At 36.4% G+C, this 16,364-nt stretch overlaps 1 protein-coding gene across 3 annotated transcripts in view; it reads left to right on the forward strand.

The window, feature by feature from the left end:
* The window catches only part of NSF (N-ethylmaleimide sensitive factor, vesicle fusing ATPase), a 159,899-nt gene that overhangs the window by 44,570 nt on the left and 98,965 nt on the right, over positions 1-16,364 (forward strand). For all 3 annotated transcript variants that reach the window (XM_068530702.1, XM_068530700.1, XM_068530701.1), the window contains exons 5-8: positions 1,520-1,686; positions 4,453-4,560; positions 5,145-5,220; positions 7,532-7,687. In XM_068530702.1, the coding sequence (XP_068386803.1) occupies positions 1,520-1,686; positions 4,453-4,560; positions 5,145-5,220; positions 7,532-7,687 (507 nt within the window). The remainder of the gene's footprint in view (positions 1-1,519; positions 1,687-4,452; positions 4,561-5,144; positions 5,221-7,531; positions 7,688-16,364) is intronic.

Raw genomic sequence — 16,364 nt, forward strand, 5'->3', positions numbered from 1 at the left:
CATCTATCTTTATTAAATATACATCAAGTTTTAATTTTAATTGCTATACATTATTCCACATTATGAATATGCCACATTTTATTAATCATTTCCCTACTGATCAGCATTTTTTTAAGTGTTTGACTATTAGAAATAATGCTGCAATGAACCTCCCTATAAATCTCTTTTTAGGCAAACGGTCAAGAGTCTTTCTGGGACAGACACCCAGAAATGGAATTGCTGAATCAACTTACTCCTTTTCACATTAATATTTCATCCCATAAATATCTTCATTATTTGGGAAACAACTAAGCTCTCTTGCTTATGAAAGTTACTCGAAATGTAACCTGTACTTTCTAGGAAATGTTAAAGAACAAAACACCCAGAAGTGGAGGTCAGAGAGTATTCTGAAACTTTCAGCTGAGATTTGAACTTATTCTTCAATCTTCAGTGAATTTCCCAACCCTCACCCTGGCTTTCTTTGTTATTTTGCTTTTGAAAATGTTTATCTTTAAAATATGTGTGTCCCCTTTATTATGGCAAACCAAAGTATAAAAATATGATTACTCAAGCAATTTCATTCAGAGGATTTACAGAAAATCCTTGGACATTCTTCAAGTGGCTAGACTATAAGAGATAAGTTTAGAACAGAAATTGAGTATGAAAGGACCATAAAGATTTATCTAGGCAGTCTTATTTTACCGACAAATCAAGGCACAGAGAGTCTTCTAGTTACTAACAGACTCTGTTGAAACACACAGACTCCAAAGTCCCTTTGTCTTGCCTCCTTTGTTATTAGCATGGAGACGATAGGTATTTTGCTGCTGTTGTTTCATTTAATCAGTTCGTGAATATATTAAGCATCCTACAGACACTGTTGGGTGCTGTTAATACAAAGAAGAGCTAAAAACCTGGCCTTTGTCCTGTTATACATGTAGAACTTACTGTAGTTCCCTGCATATCATAGGTGCTCAGTAAATATTCCTGTAGTATTAAAAAAAGAGATGTCACACTCTGTGTTGCTCTGGAGAAAATCCCTCTAGTAAACATTTTTTTTTTCTCAAGGTTTTTGTGTCTGTGTGTGTGTGTCCTACATTCTAATTTGTTAGGGCAAAAGAGCCCACACACCTCTCACCTTAGCTCTTTCTTGTGTCAGACAAAAATCTTGTTTGGAAACAGTATGTTATGCCAACTCCACTGGGACTTCCCACTGTCATTTTGTCCTCTGTTCAGTGAGAAGGAGGAAGATGCAGAGGCTGTGTAGGGAGGGCTGTGATTTCCCTAGAAGAGTCGGGTGAGGGGTAAAAGTACAGGAGAGTGCTGTTCAGTGTGTTCTAATTAAGTCAGAGGGAAGAACATCTCTAGTGGTTATTATTATTTTTAAAAATCTGTGCCTATGTGTCCCTCCAATGAAGGCCATGTAAAATCCCCTTTTGGTCAAGTTCTGTTATATTCATTTATATGAAACTTTTAGTTACTTGAAGCACAGCAAGTATTTGGTGTCTCTGTGATTTAAAAAAATGCTTCTTTTTTTCTCTAGTGTCCTTATATACATTTGACAAAGCCAAACAATGTATTGGCACAATGACCATCGAGATTGATTTCCTGCAGAAAAAAAGTATCGACTCTAACCCTTATGATACTGACAAGATGGCCGCAGAATTTATTCAGCAGTTCAACAACCAGGCATTCTCAGTGGGACAACAGGTAGTTTTAAATTTTCTTTCATTTCTTTCATTTATAGACATTCTAATCTCTGCAGTTGTGGAAAATTAATTCTGTTTTTTAAAAACTGAGAGGAGCTTTGCATGTGAACAGCTATATCTAAGATGAGTGATAAAAAGTGAGGGAAATATGTTTGCTGAACCTCTAGCAGTCTGTTCAGAAAAATTCTAAAGTAGCTTTTAGGTTACAGTGTCATATATAATTACAGCAGCTTTTCTTTCTGTAAATTTGGAAATACTATAGACATACATGTCTCAGATTTCTTCTTTTCTTATTGTGGGACATTTGTCTCTGGATGTCTTTCTCTTTTACTGATATATTTCTGTAGAAAAGTAATTCTTAACTTTTTTGGTTATGAACTTCTTTGAGAATCTTAAGAAAATTGTGTGTGTGTGTGTGTATGTATATGTGTGTATATATATATATATATATATATATATATATATATTTAGTTTTTTTCATGGAGCTTTTGAAACCCAGATTTTCTTTTCTTGAAAATGATATTTACATTGCTCCCTTTTTTTTGACTTCAGTTAATATCATATTGTTTAACCTCCTAGGAAGAAAATCTGTTCTTTTAAAATTTTAGTTAAAAAATGTATGAGTTCATAAATTGCTGTTTGTACACATAAATAATCATTGCTCTTTTGACCTCACCATTACATTTGTCTCATTCTCTATGACTTTTCTTAATCATTCCTAATTCCTTCCTCCTACCATAGCTCCATAGCAGCTGTTCTCAAACTGTGGTCCAGAGACCTGTGGGGGTCCCTGAGGCCCTTTCAAGGGGTTTGTGAAGTCAAAACTATTTTCATAATAATATCAAGACATTATGTGCCCTTTTCCTCTTATTGTCTCACAAGTCTACAGGGGAGTCTTGTAGACTGTGTGATGGGTATAGCATAGCACACTGACTGCTGAAGCAGACACGGGCGTCCAGCAGTCTTCCATTAAGCAAGAAATTAAAGAGGTTTGCGAAAATGTCACAGTGCCACTCTTCCCATTTATATTTTTTTATTTTGGAAAATGGAGGGATTTTTTTAACAAATTAAAAATATGTTATTAACACATAATATACTTAATTGTTTTTTGAAAAATAAGTTTCTTGTTCTAATTTCTAATACAGTGACTATCAAGAGATATAATCCATATAAACAAAATTTGGGGGGGTCCTCAAGAATGTTTAGGCTTATATATAAAGGGATCCTGAGACCAGAAAGTTTGAGAATCCCACCTTATAGAATTCTGATCTGTAATGACTTACATAGACTGTCTTTGCGTCTCTCACGTGGGAAGGTCTGTAAGATGGGGAATGGGAGAAGTGGTAGAAGGAAAGACCTGTGGGAGTGAATGGAGTGTCATTATCTGGAGAAATGAGACTCTAAGCATTTGGATAACCCATACATCATAATATCAAACGTTCACGAGTGGAAACTCAATTACTGGTAGACAGGAAAAGGATATAGAGCATTTATTATTGTTTTTAAAAGTACTAGAATTGCAATGAACCTCAGAGGTTATCTTGTCTAACCTCATTTTGCAAATGAGGAATCTTATTTAGGTCCAGCGAAGGTCCATGACCTTCTCAGCCAGGGGTGTAGCTGAGACAAGAACGTATTAGTTGATCAATTAATTAATTAAATGCTTATTGAACACCTAGTATGTGTTCAATAAATACTATTTTAGTATCCCTGTGGATCTGCAGTGAACAAAATAAACAGAATTCCTACCCTCATAGAGCTTACTTTCTAGTTGGGAAAGACAGACAATAAGAAATGCCACGTACTGTTTAGTACTTTGATGTCAGTAAAATGGGATGATGCACTGGAGAGCCACTGGGCTGCTACTTTGGATTAGATGGATTGAGGAGGCTCCCCAGGATGGCAGAGATTAGCTGATAATTTGTTGACTTACCTGTGCATTGCTTTGGGGGCTTTACCATAGTCCTCCTGGATGCCTACACTTTCTGACTGAGAGTTGTGCTCAGATTGCCTGACTAAACTTCATTGTTTTTACCTTCTCCGTTAGCTTTTGTATTTTAATAGAAAATACTTTGGTATTTGTAATAATTTAAAACCCAGTAACATGCAGATGTCTATAAACCCATGAAACAAAATCCTCCATAATACAGAGAAGAAATAAATATCTTACTTCAAATCATTTTTCTTAGTATTTATTCTCATTCGTAGTAATTAGTAGTGGCAGGATTGACAGTCAGTTTTGTTTATTATATTTTTGTTACACCCCAGTACCTAGAAGAGGGCCTAGCTTGTAGAAGGTACTCAATAAATATTTGGTGAATGAATGACCATTCAGAAGCTGTCTCTGCACTTGAATGGCAGGCACTTTGTATTGGTTGTAGAAAAGCATTATTTTAGAGTCACACACCCAGGCTTGCATCCTGGCACTGTCGTTTACTGTGACTCTAGGTCCCATTGTTTAGCCCCTCTCTGGATCTCAGCTTCCTTCCTAGTAAAACTGAGGAATACTTTCTGTTTGCAAGAGAGTTTGTGAGCATTAATTACAGAACCTCCTGTAATGTTTGTTTGGCACACAGCAGATACTCAATAAATGTTAGTTGGTTATGGTAACCAATGGTTACCTCTCATTGGTTATGTGGGTAGTTTGCTCGTGGTGATACACAAGAGAAAACTGCTTGCCTGCATTTGGAAAACATTGATGATGATGTGAGAATCAAGCCATTGAATCATGAAGTGATTTTTCTCCCCTTACTTCTTTTCTACATAGCTTGTGTTTAGCTTCAATGAAAAGCTTTTTGGCTTACTGGTAAAAGACATTGAAGCCATGGATCCTAGCATCCTGAAGGGAGAGCCTGCGGCGGGTAAAAGACAAAAGGTATGTTTTATTTTTAATAATCTTTATGATGTGCATTATGCAAATTAATATAATTTTCCTAGCCATTCTCTCCCTCAGTGATTTCTTTTATATTATGTACTCTTATTTATTTATTTATTTATTATCTTCCCAGACTGGGGCACGAACCCATGTCCCGTGCATTGGCAGGCGGATTCCTAACCACTGCACCACCAGGGAAGCCCCTATGTGCTCTTTCTTTTAAGATAGTAGGGGAAAAAAATTGCTTTTCTAGCCAGCATATTTATTAAAATATAGTGTAAAATATACTTATTTGCAGATCTAATAGTAATTTGAAATTTGTATATGTACTTGTAATTCTGGTTGAATGCAAGTGATATTTATTGTAAATAAATAATAAGACAGGTGTTATCAAAAATATATGTGTTGAAATAAAATAGGAATAATAGAAGGTAATTATGACTGAAGTAAATGTAACTTAGCTGATAGTTTGGAAGATTTACTTTGCTCAGAGAGACCTCATTTCCCCTTTGTTTTCTGCCTTGCTTTGAGAAGTCCAGAAGTCTGCTATTAGACTAACTACTAATTACTGTCTTTCTATACAGATTGAAGTAGGACTGGTTGTTGGAAACAGTCAAGTTGCATTTGAAAAAGCAGAAAATTCATCACTCAATCTTATTGGTAAGATTTACAGTTTTTAGAAGATTCTGAGTAAAGTGAGACTATCTCTGTTATAACATGTGACTCAACTTCAGTGATTTTTAAGCGGGGAAGGAGAATAGGGACACCTCCCTTGAGGAGGCTTATCACAGAATCATGGAGTGTTTCATATCTGTCAAATGTGATGATGTAGAAAAGAATTTAAAACCTTCACTATGTCAGTGTTGTCCAATAGAAATATAATGTGAGCCATGTATGTCATTTTTAATTTCCTAGTAACTACATTAAAAATAAGGGAAAAGATACAGATAAAATTAATTTTTAAACTTTTAATATTGAGATGAGTTCAGGCTTACAGAGGTTCCATAAAAAATAGTTCAGAAAGTTCCTGTATACCCTTCACCAGCTTCCTCTGATGTTAGATCTTAAATAACCATAGTACAGCCACCAAAACTAAATTAACGTGGTTCCATTGCTACTAACTAAACTACAGACTTTATTTGGATTTCACCAGTTTTTTCATCATGTCCTTTTTCTGTTCCAGGATCTAACTCGGGATTCCACATTGCATTTAGTGGGTTAGTTTCCATAGTCTTCTCCAGTCTCTGACAGTTCCTCAGATTTTCATTGTCTTTCACGACCTTGAGAGCTGGTCACTTATTTTGTAGGATGTCCCTCAGCTGGTTGTGTGTTAAATGTGATACTAGCATCACATCCATTACTGATTGAGTTAAATGATGAATGTGCAGGTAAAGAGTGTCTTTCCAACAGATTCATAGTTCAGTCCTACTCTTGTACGTTAGCCCTACTTTTATTATATTAAAATAATGCAGATTGATCTCTACAAATAGTAACTCACCAGAATAATGATGCTGTTAATTGTATAGTAATTCTTATTTTTGGTTGCCTTAACTATGTTATGTCTAACCCAGTACAAGGTAGAGGATTTTCGCTGGTTGCACACCATTATATCCAAAGTCATTTAACTTCGAATATGTGGCCTTTCTCTTGATCCATAAATTATCATTCCTCCCTTATTGTTTTTTCTTAATTATAAAATAAAATATTTAGCTCATGAAATATGGATACTCAAAAATAACACACTCTGAAATTTTTAAATTTGATTATATTTTCATACTGTTTTATAATTTGTTCTTTTTTGCTTAACATATTTCAAGCATCTTAATAAGTATACTTCTACAATATAATTTTTAATGACTATACATATTGTTTCATGGATGTAGGCTATATCATAATCTCCTATTATTGATCCAATACATTTCTGGAGTGATTTCTTTGTATATCATATTCTGTACACATTTTGTTAAGGTATATTATCCCAAGAGAGTCGCATGACTTGCGTACAATGTGGATATTTCTAAGTAATTCATGCAAAGGTGTGATAGTTTTTTTTCCGTGGGAAAGTAAAATTGTGTAGTGATTTAACATGCAGTAAATTTGACCACAAGAGGGCAGTAGAGTGTAAGAAAAATATTTTTGATAGCTTCATAAAGGAAATGTTTAAGTCCACAAAACTCTAACTATACAAATAGCATCTTTTCTTTTTCTAGGGTAAACTTTTTCTAATGTGACCTTTTATTCCCTAATTAAAAAAAAAACTATAATATTACTTTCTTTTTTTTGTTTATAGTGGAATGTACTAAGGCACTTTTATTCTTTGTGTTTGAGATAGTTAATGTGGTTCTCTTGAGTTACTTTAGGGGGCACTATGACATTTAAGTTAGATAATTTTCATTTGCGAAAGAATTTGAAAACATGAATTTTGAAATCATGAAAGACTTTAGGATGATTTTAGACTTTTGTGTGCAGATGAAGAAAAACCAAAAATAAGGCATCAAACTTAGTGCATCTTTTCAGACTGAGGGGTTATATTCCCAATTATATACTTAATCTAGATAAATATATGTATTTTTAAATCTTGCTCTAGGAGCCTTGAGGGACTGCTAGATTTCAGTTGCATTTCTGGCAACTAGTGTTTTCTTCATCAGACATGCACATGGTGTTTCTTCTAATCAACCAAGTTAGTTAACTTGGTTAGGATTAGAGGTTAATAAGACCAGACTCCACGGATTGACTGCAGCATGAGTTTAGCTAGTCATTTTGAAAGTGTTTTACTGACCCTAAATGGGGACCAGACAAAGTAGTGAATATAGCAAAACTCATCCTTCTTAGAAGTCAGCTAAGAGCATGTTGTTCATCTTTGTATAAGGGTGGCTTTTCTTTATTCACTGAGGATACCCAGGGAGTTCTGTCTTTTTACATTTAGTGATGAGGTTCTTGTCTCACGTTTGATTGTCTTTGCTTGACACAGGCAAAGCTAAAACCAAGGAAAACCGCCAGTCTATCATCAATCCTGACTGGAACTTTGAAAAAATGGGAATAGGAGGTCTGGACAAGGAATTCTCAGATATTTTTCGAAGAGCGTTTGCTTCCCGGGTATTTCCTCCAGAGATTGTGGAACAGATGGGTGAGTTTAAAAAGGAAAATTTGATAAAATCTTGTATTGATTTTTAAAGAAATGGATGTGATAAAGTCTCTTTTCAGTAATGTTTTGAAATTATTTTTCAGACCTGACAAAGTATTTTTAACTTTAAAAAAAAAGTTAAAAAAAATCTTTGAAGTATTAGGATTTTTAAAATTACATTTTAATTTTATGGGGAAATCATAGAAATATTTGTGGTTGCTTGATTTTATGTATTCAAGTATATTTTTCTATAGGACATATTTAGAAATTTCATTTTATTTATATATTTATGAATTTTTTAATAGGGCATATTTAGAGATTTCATCTGACTTTAAAGATTCACTAGAGGTCAGATTTACCCTGCTGAATAGTCATTACCGATTAGACTATGGGCGTTGTTCTAATATTAGCTGTTGTTTCTTTTTATTGTACTGTTGTATTACCCAGTTGGTGCATCTTCATACCTAGTAAATGGATACTTGACATGTTTTAAATTTGTGCAAAAGGACAGATGCAGGATAGACGTTGGAATTTCCATGTTGCGTACAAAGAAATGCACTAGTCATTTATCACTTTTTTCTTGAAGGTTTATTTAATTTATCTGTGTGTGTGAAATGGCTTTATTTGCCCCGGTGGAAATGCTGTCATGACTGTTTTCATATCCATATCATAGGTTGGATTGGAATGTGAGCAGCAGAATATCTGAGAAAGGAATTTATAACATAACAGCTTCTGGCAGACTATTAGTATTAAAAACAGTATCCAAAAAAACTGAAGGAATACAAATATATTACTCCCTTCACCTCCATCATTCTTTATCTTTAAATTGCTACTGGGAGATAAAAGTATATTCATCATGGTGGGGATAAGAACTGCTTTCCAGGCACTAAGTGCTTGGTTCTATCAACCTCCTATTGTTGGTAGCTTTTCTGCCTGGTCGCTCACTCTGATAAATTACAGGCACAGCACACACCTGTTCACTGGCTAAAGGTCGAGTTTGGATTTGGATTAAGAGAAAATGACAGAGACCCTCATCACCTGAGTTTTATACACCTTGAAATGGCAATAGCATACTTTTCTATCTGAAAGATACAAAGGCCAAGTCCATAAAAAACAGAATTTTAATTTGGAAAATAGTTAAAAATATGGTAGTTCACTATCTTGGTAATGTGTATTTTGAGGCACAATAAATCCATAAAACTTTTAAATAAAGACATGGAAATATTGTTTAAGTATACTTGGGGTATAAGCAGAGATTAAAGGGTGATTCCAAATGTTCTAAGTTATTCTTGTGGAATATTTTTACTAGTTTTCAAGCCTGAGCCCCATATAGAAATAGTCTAATGATTGTTTCTTTGAGCATGTATACTCTTCAGCCAACAGTAGAAGAAATACTGCTTCCATAAGTTATATCTTTTAATTATAGTATAAGTATTTTCTCACGCTTTAGAAACTTTTGAGGATTCAGTTATTCAGATACTAGTTTCCTGTTTGTACATTATCCAAACCCTGCTCATTAGGGCCTCTGTCTGAGGTTGAGGAGATAACACGTAAAGGAGTAAACTCATTTCAGTCAATTTGTGACTCTGCCAGCTGTTGAAGAGTTTGAAATTAAATCAAAACAGATTTGGAATTTCTGAGTGACTTTAATCTGTTTTTGCAATCCATATTGAAATTAGTTGAATTATATAGTATGCTTTTTGTTGTTGTTAATGTGCTTTTTGACCAGGGACCTTGAATTTCAGTTTTGTTGGTGAGTACTGCTGCCCAGAACCTTTTTTTTTTTTTAATAAATCTTTTATTTAATTGCAACATTAACCATTAACTTGTTTTAGGCAAACAAAGAATTACTATATTTTATTTATTTATTTATGGCTGCATTGGGTCTTCGTTGCTGCGCTTGAGCTTTCTCTAGTTGCAGTGCGTGGGCTTCTTATTGCGTTGGCTTCTCTTATTGTGGAGCACGGGCTCCAGGTGCACGGGCTTCAGTAGTTGTGGCACGTGGGCTCCGTAGTTGTGGCTCGCGGGCTCTAGAGCGTAGGCTCAGTAGTTGTGGCGCATGGGCTCAGCTGCTCTGCGGCATGTGGGATCTTCCCGGACCAGGGCTCGAACCCGTGTCTCCTGCACTGGCAGGCAGACTCCCAACCAGTGCACCACCAGGGAAATCCCCAGAACCTTTTTTTATGGATTTACTTTTCTAATACTTTTATACTGATTTAGTTAGGCATAAATGAGTTCTTTTTTTTTTTTTTTATGTAGTAAATTTTTTTCTCTTTATGGCCTTTTGCTCTCCAGAAGCTTGTGTTATCAATTTGATTTAAAAGACATTAAGTCTAAAGGTACCTTGGCTTTTGAGCTGAACTGAAAGACATTTTTTTGTTTATTCTGAATGAAGATTCTCAGTGTCCTTATGCTACTTTTTTTATGGTAAAATGGCTGAAAAATAATTCTCTTGCTGTGCACGTGTCATTCCTTATTTTCCAACAGAGGCTTCTTTTTTCGTTTGAATTTCGGGGGAATTACATAATAGACTATTTCATTGCCTTCTAAGTACAGTGTGATTTTAAAGTTCTCATTGGGCTTTGATAAAGGTATGTAAAAGTACAGATTGCTACATTTAATTTAAAATGACATTACAGGGACTTCCCTGGTGGCGCAGTGGTTAAGAATCCGCCTGCCAATGCAGGGGACACGGGTTCGATCCCTGGTCCGGGAAGATCCCACATGCCACGGAGCAGCTAAGCCCGTGCGCCACAACTACTGAAGCACGCACACCTAGAGCCTGTGCTCCGCATCAAGAGAAGCCACCGCAATGAGAAGCCCGCGCACCACAACGAAGAGTAGCCCCCACTCGCCGCAAATAGAGAAAGCCCGTGCGCAGCAACGAAGACCCAACTCAGCCAAAAATAAATTAATTAATTAAAAATAAATAAAATGACATTACATGTGTCCTTTTTTATATATATCCTGTGTTCTTTTACCCTGCCGGGTGGGAACAAAATTAGCTAATTTTTTTCCTCATTCTCTGTTAACTAAATATTCAACCTATATGGCTGTGGGATCTCACTGGACACTGGATATGATTGGTTAAATCAATTCAAATGGAAAAAAAAATAGGGATTAGAAAAGAATAATTAACGTAGCTTATGGGACTATTTTATTTTGTTTAAGCAGAGAACATGTTTACTTTTGGCTTGAGACCAAATCATTGTTTTCTCCATGGAGTCTAGAGTTATGTCTGCTTTGTAGACAGGAATCTTAACTAAATGAATCTTTTTGCCTGTATATCAAAGTTTCAAGTTCACAAAGTGATAAATTTAGAATTATCTTCTGTCATTGTGTTTATGAGACTGATAATTGTAAGTAATATAGTTCTTTCCTTTCGCTTGAAAAACTTCATGTTGCTTTTGAAAACTGCAAATATACCTTAAGTAATACAGAGTTTTGCCAGTGAGATACAGAGAGACCAAAGGACTAACCAGAGGCACACATTTATGCAGAAAAAATAGGGATCAGATGAGGTAATACACATGAAATAAGTGTCCTAGAGTTTCCAAAATGTTAGTTTCTCTCTTGAAATACATTCAAGTATTTCCTGTTTTTGTTGTAACATTTTTATAGAATTAAAGTCAAGGAAGGCCTTAAAAGGGAAAAGAAGAAGTCACATACAGCCAGCCCTATAGAGAATGGAAGAAAGGTCATATGTAGAAGTATGAAAAGGGATTACTTTGGGGGGATATCAGTTTAGACTTTTGTTGTTCTTGTTTTAATCAGTGCAACTATTTAATCAGTGTAACTAACTTTTTCTTTGTCTGGAGCAGTTGGACTCACCCAAACCCACATGGGGCAGCTCTTCCTTGAAAGCACATGAAAGCATTAGCAAGGAAAACTAGACCTAAACCTTGCACTTAGCGGATGCCCTCAGCAATTTAGTTAGAATATCCTCCAACGCCTACAATGATAGCCGTTAAGTTAGGAAAGACCTTAAATCATTTGTGGGATAATATAGAAGGACCTTTTGGGTCCCAGGATAGAAATGTGGGCATCAAAAACCAGCATCTGGAAGTATGGGTGAATAAACTCAGCAGTCCTTGAGTGCACCCAGGTGTCTATGGCATATGCATGCACTCCTGTTCAGACATTCACCACCCTTATTCCCTTGTGTGCAGTTTTGTGCAGAGTGCTCTGGATAAATAATTGATTACCTCAGTTCTCATTGTAGCTCTTTTGTTGGAAAAGATAGTTTCCACAAAGAAACTTCATTTTTTGGCATCCCTGGCAGTTACCTCTAAACTGTAAATGTCAGAGCAAAAACAACAATAACAATTTTTTTTCAAAGAACAGTGAAATAATTGTTAAAGAATTAAATAATTGTAATATAATTTTAGGACTAGGTTCACACGTATCCAAGGAAAGGGGCTTTTGCAGAAGTTATCTGTATTAGAGCTGAAGGGAAAAGAGTGTAGAGACTTAAAGGCCTCAAGCCTTGTCCTGTCTTTGGGTGGACCTGTACCTTGTAGATATGCAGGCTGCCCAGTGGGGAGGAAAGCCACTGGTTAGAGTTTTGTATGCCCTTTCTTTGAAACTGACACTGTTCTTTTTGGTCCCCCTTTTTGTGCCTCCCTCTCTAAGTCCATTTTCAATCTGTATTTTTAAGGTTTCTTTTGAAATTCTAGAGGAAAGCAACTCATTTCTGATATCACAAGTGAAACTGCAGTTACTCTGCAAAGTAGAGCTTCGGAGAAGATAAGGAGCCTTTCAGTCACATGCAGACATCTTTCACATGCTAAGAACAGTGCAAATAAAATACAGTGGAAGAAAGGGCACTAAGGTTTTGTACATGCCATATTTGGGAGAGAGGGAGTTCTTGCTAAGATTAACATAAACACTGACACTCTTAAAATGCATTTTCACACCCCCAACTCATGAGGAGAGATTGCAATTTACATGGTGGTTAAGACATCTTACCGAACTCCAGGGCTCTGTAAAAGGAACCCTAAGGCTAAAGAGCTTATCTGAAATTTGAAAAAAAAAAAAAAAAATGAAGCTTTCTGACATTCATCTTTTTTCCTTGTATTAGTCATAACTTGCTTTTCAGCTATATTTTAGGTTTTGAATGCCAACCTGACATCTGTTCAAGTCTGCCTGTAATTTATTAAGAAAGGAAAAGAAAGCAATTGCTCACTAGTTAGAGATGCAAAACTTACCCTTTCTGCTTTTCCACAGAGTACTTATAGATGATACTTGAATATGAAGAATGTAATAATTTAATAATTTACTAATTCTAACTCAGGTTGGGGAATTTATGTTTTTTTTTTTTTTTTAATTAGAAGAAGAAAATGGCCTTATGATCATGTGATTTCCAGAATCTCTAGAGCAGGATATAGAGATAAAGCAGACACCCTAAAAATACTATGGGTGCCTTTTAATAAACTGAAAAATTTAACCTTGAATTAATTTTTCCATTGGTTTTAATTTTTCAGGTTAAATTTACTTACATTTGAATAGAAATAATGTAGTTGTGCTTATATCTCAGAGTCAAATTATATGTAAATTCAGTTGGCATTTTTTATTTATAAACAGACTTTTAGAGTGATTTCTTTCTTTTGGGGAGGCAGAGCTGTCTATAGAATCACCAATGGATTAGATTTGCTGGCAACTACAGTTGAGTTACTTATAAATCAATAATCGGGTCACTATGAAGTTGAAGTCTTAAGTTTTTACCTAAATGTCCACCAGTAAGGAAGTGATTAAATAAACTATGCTGCATCCTCCCATCCTCATTGTGGAATAGAGTGAAGCGAATCTTAAAATGGTATAGCTCTAAATGTACAGATATGTTTTAGTAATTTAAAAAAACTGAAGTAAATGCATTACAGAAGTCCATATGGACTCACATTAAATTGAAAAAAATTGTTTACTTCTGTGAAAGGGAATTTAAGATGGAAATAGAGGGAGATTTTTGTTCTTTCACTCTGTGTACCTCTTCTCTGAATATTTAAGTGGGATGTTATATTTCTACTTGTGTAATAAAAAAACAAACAAAAAGGTACTATCACAGGCTGTTTCTGTCTCGTGGCGGCTCCCCTGACAGCACAGCAAAGGAGCAGGGGGACAGATATGACCCACTCCTTTCATGAAGTTTCAATGGAGGAGAAGAGGGTGAGGCCTGGATCCCCAGGGCTTTAATTGCAGCCCCTTACCGAGCATAGGCAGACGTGCCTGTCCTTTTCTACTGAAAGATAAAAACAATTTCTTGATGTGTAACAAACTACCTCCTCCAATTACTTTTTGCATTATAGAATGGGTACAAGTAGTTTGTATTCCCTCCAAACCGTGAGAACATTTGCATCTGAGTGCTTAAGCAGCTGCGGAAGCATTAGAGAGGAAAGAGTGGGAGAAGGGAAGGAGGGAGAGCAGAGTTTCTGACGTGTGAGGAACTCTGCTTGCATTTGTTCAGTCTTCAAAACCTTTCCACTGAGGAACCTAACTCATGTGACTCCTAAAGTGAAATGGTTGGTGTTTTTTTCCATTTTATTCCCATATTTAGGTGGTGATGATGATGTTAGCTAATACCTATATAGGGCCAGCACCCTTCTAAATGCTTTACATATATTAACTTATTTAATCCTCACAACAACCTTATGAGGCAGATACTATATTGTCCCCATTTTATGGAGAAGGAAACTGAGTGTCAGAAAGGTTCAGTAATTGGTTCAAGACATATAGCTAGTAAGTGGTGGAGTCACATTTGAACTCAGGCAGTCTGGCCTCAGAGTCCATGCCGTTAACTCTTTTTTTTTTCTATTTATTTATTTGGCTGCGCCGGGTCTTAGTTGCGGCATGTGGGATCTTCTTTTCGGCAGGAGGGATCTTTAGATGTGGCATGTGGGATCTAGTTCCCTGACCAGGGGTCAAACCTGGGCCCCCTGCACTGGGAGTGCAGAGTCTTAGCCACTGGACCGCCAGGGAAGTCCCATGCTGTTAACTCTTACATTGTTCCTTTCTCATGAAAACCCATAACATAAAACCGTTCAAATGGGCTTTCTCAGCCCCACTTCTTGGGGACCTCTGAGGTGGTCTTTGAGGGAGCTGGAGCCAAGAGCTTTGCAACTGTGACACCACTGACATCTTGAGCCGGATAATTGTCATGGGGTGCTGGCTGTCCTTTGCACTGTAGGATGTTTAGCAGCATCACTGGCCTGTACCCACTAGATGCCAAGTAACACTCCCCATCTCATCTCTAGTGGTGACAACCAGAAGTATCTCCAGACATTGTCAAACATCCCCTGGGGGCAAAATCACCCTTGGTTGAGAACCACGATCTAGTGCAGTCCCCTGGCTCCTTCTCTTTACAGATGCAGAAACTGTGGCCCAAGGTCACTAAGCAAGCCACAGGCAGAACTAGGACTAGAACTTGGTTCTCCTGGTCCAGGAACCAGGAGAAAAAGAGGAAAAGGCAATGACTCACTAAGTTTGTACAACTAGTAATTGGCAGAACTGGGTTTGGAAATCAGGATGTCTGGTTCCAGGGTCTGTATTCTGAACTGCCTCTGCGGATATTGAAGAGATCTAAGAATCAAGTAGTCAATAAAGCCTTGAATTTTGTGTCAGAGAATATCCTATGATGAGTACATATGTTCCACGTTTGCCTTTCTTCCTGAATTAATTCTCAAGGAAATTTACAAAGCTTTCCATATATGTAAAGGTTGTGAGAACTTAGACAAAATAGGTTTGGGGGTGAAAAGGAAGGGAGGAATTATTAAAACACTGAAGATCTATAGGTCTGGCCTCACCCCCTACCATTTCCTATATGCACTTATAAATGACAGCCTTCAAATTCAGAAATTATCCAGTACTTTAGTGATTTGGTAGAATTCTACATATTGAGTATATATAGAGATAGTTAATAACTACAGAAATCTGACCTTTGCATTTACATATCAGACAACTGTTTAAACTTCTCTGGCCTCTCTTCCTCTGCTAAAGAGTTAAACTACCTCCTCCTCCTTCCTCTTTGTCATCCTCCTTTTCATCTCCTTCTCCTCCTCTTCTTTTTCCCCCTCCTGCTCCTCCCCCTTCCCCCCACCCCTCCTTCTTCCCTTTTTTCTTTTTAAGACTAGAGGTATTTTGTAAAATCTCAGATTTCTGTCAAGGCAGTGAGGGTATTGACTGAAAGCATAAAGATCTCTTTATCTGTTAGGGTTTTAAAATTTGAGTGGACAAACTGTCTCAATTGGGATTCCTTTTTATTTTTTTAATTTTATTTATTTTTTATACAGCAGTTTCTTATTAGTTACCTATTTTATACACGTCACTGTATACATGTCAATCCCAATCTCCCAATTCATCCCACCACCACGCCCCCCCCCCCCACCCCCCACTTTCCCCCCTTGGTGTCCATATGTTTCTTCTCAACATCTGTGTCTCTATTTCTGCCCTGCAAACCAGTTCATCTGGACCATTTTTCTAGGTTCCAAATATATGCGTTAATATACAATATTTGTTTTTCTCTTTCTGACTTACTTCACTCTGTAGGACAGTCTCTAGATCCATCCATGTCTCTACACATGGCCCAATTTCGTTCCTTTTTATGGCTGAGTAATATTCCATTGTATATATGTACCACATCTTTATCCATTCATCTGTCAATGGGCATTTAGGTTGCTTCCATGACCTG

This window comes from Eschrichtius robustus, chromosome 20, assembly GCF_028021215.1.
Source record: "Eschrichtius robustus isolate mEscRob2 chromosome 20, mEscRob2.pri, whole genome shotgun sequence".
In the NCBI taxonomy this organism is placed as follows: domain Eukaryota; kingdom Metazoa; phylum Chordata; class Mammalia; order Artiodactyla; family Eschrichtiidae; genus Eschrichtius; species Eschrichtius robustus.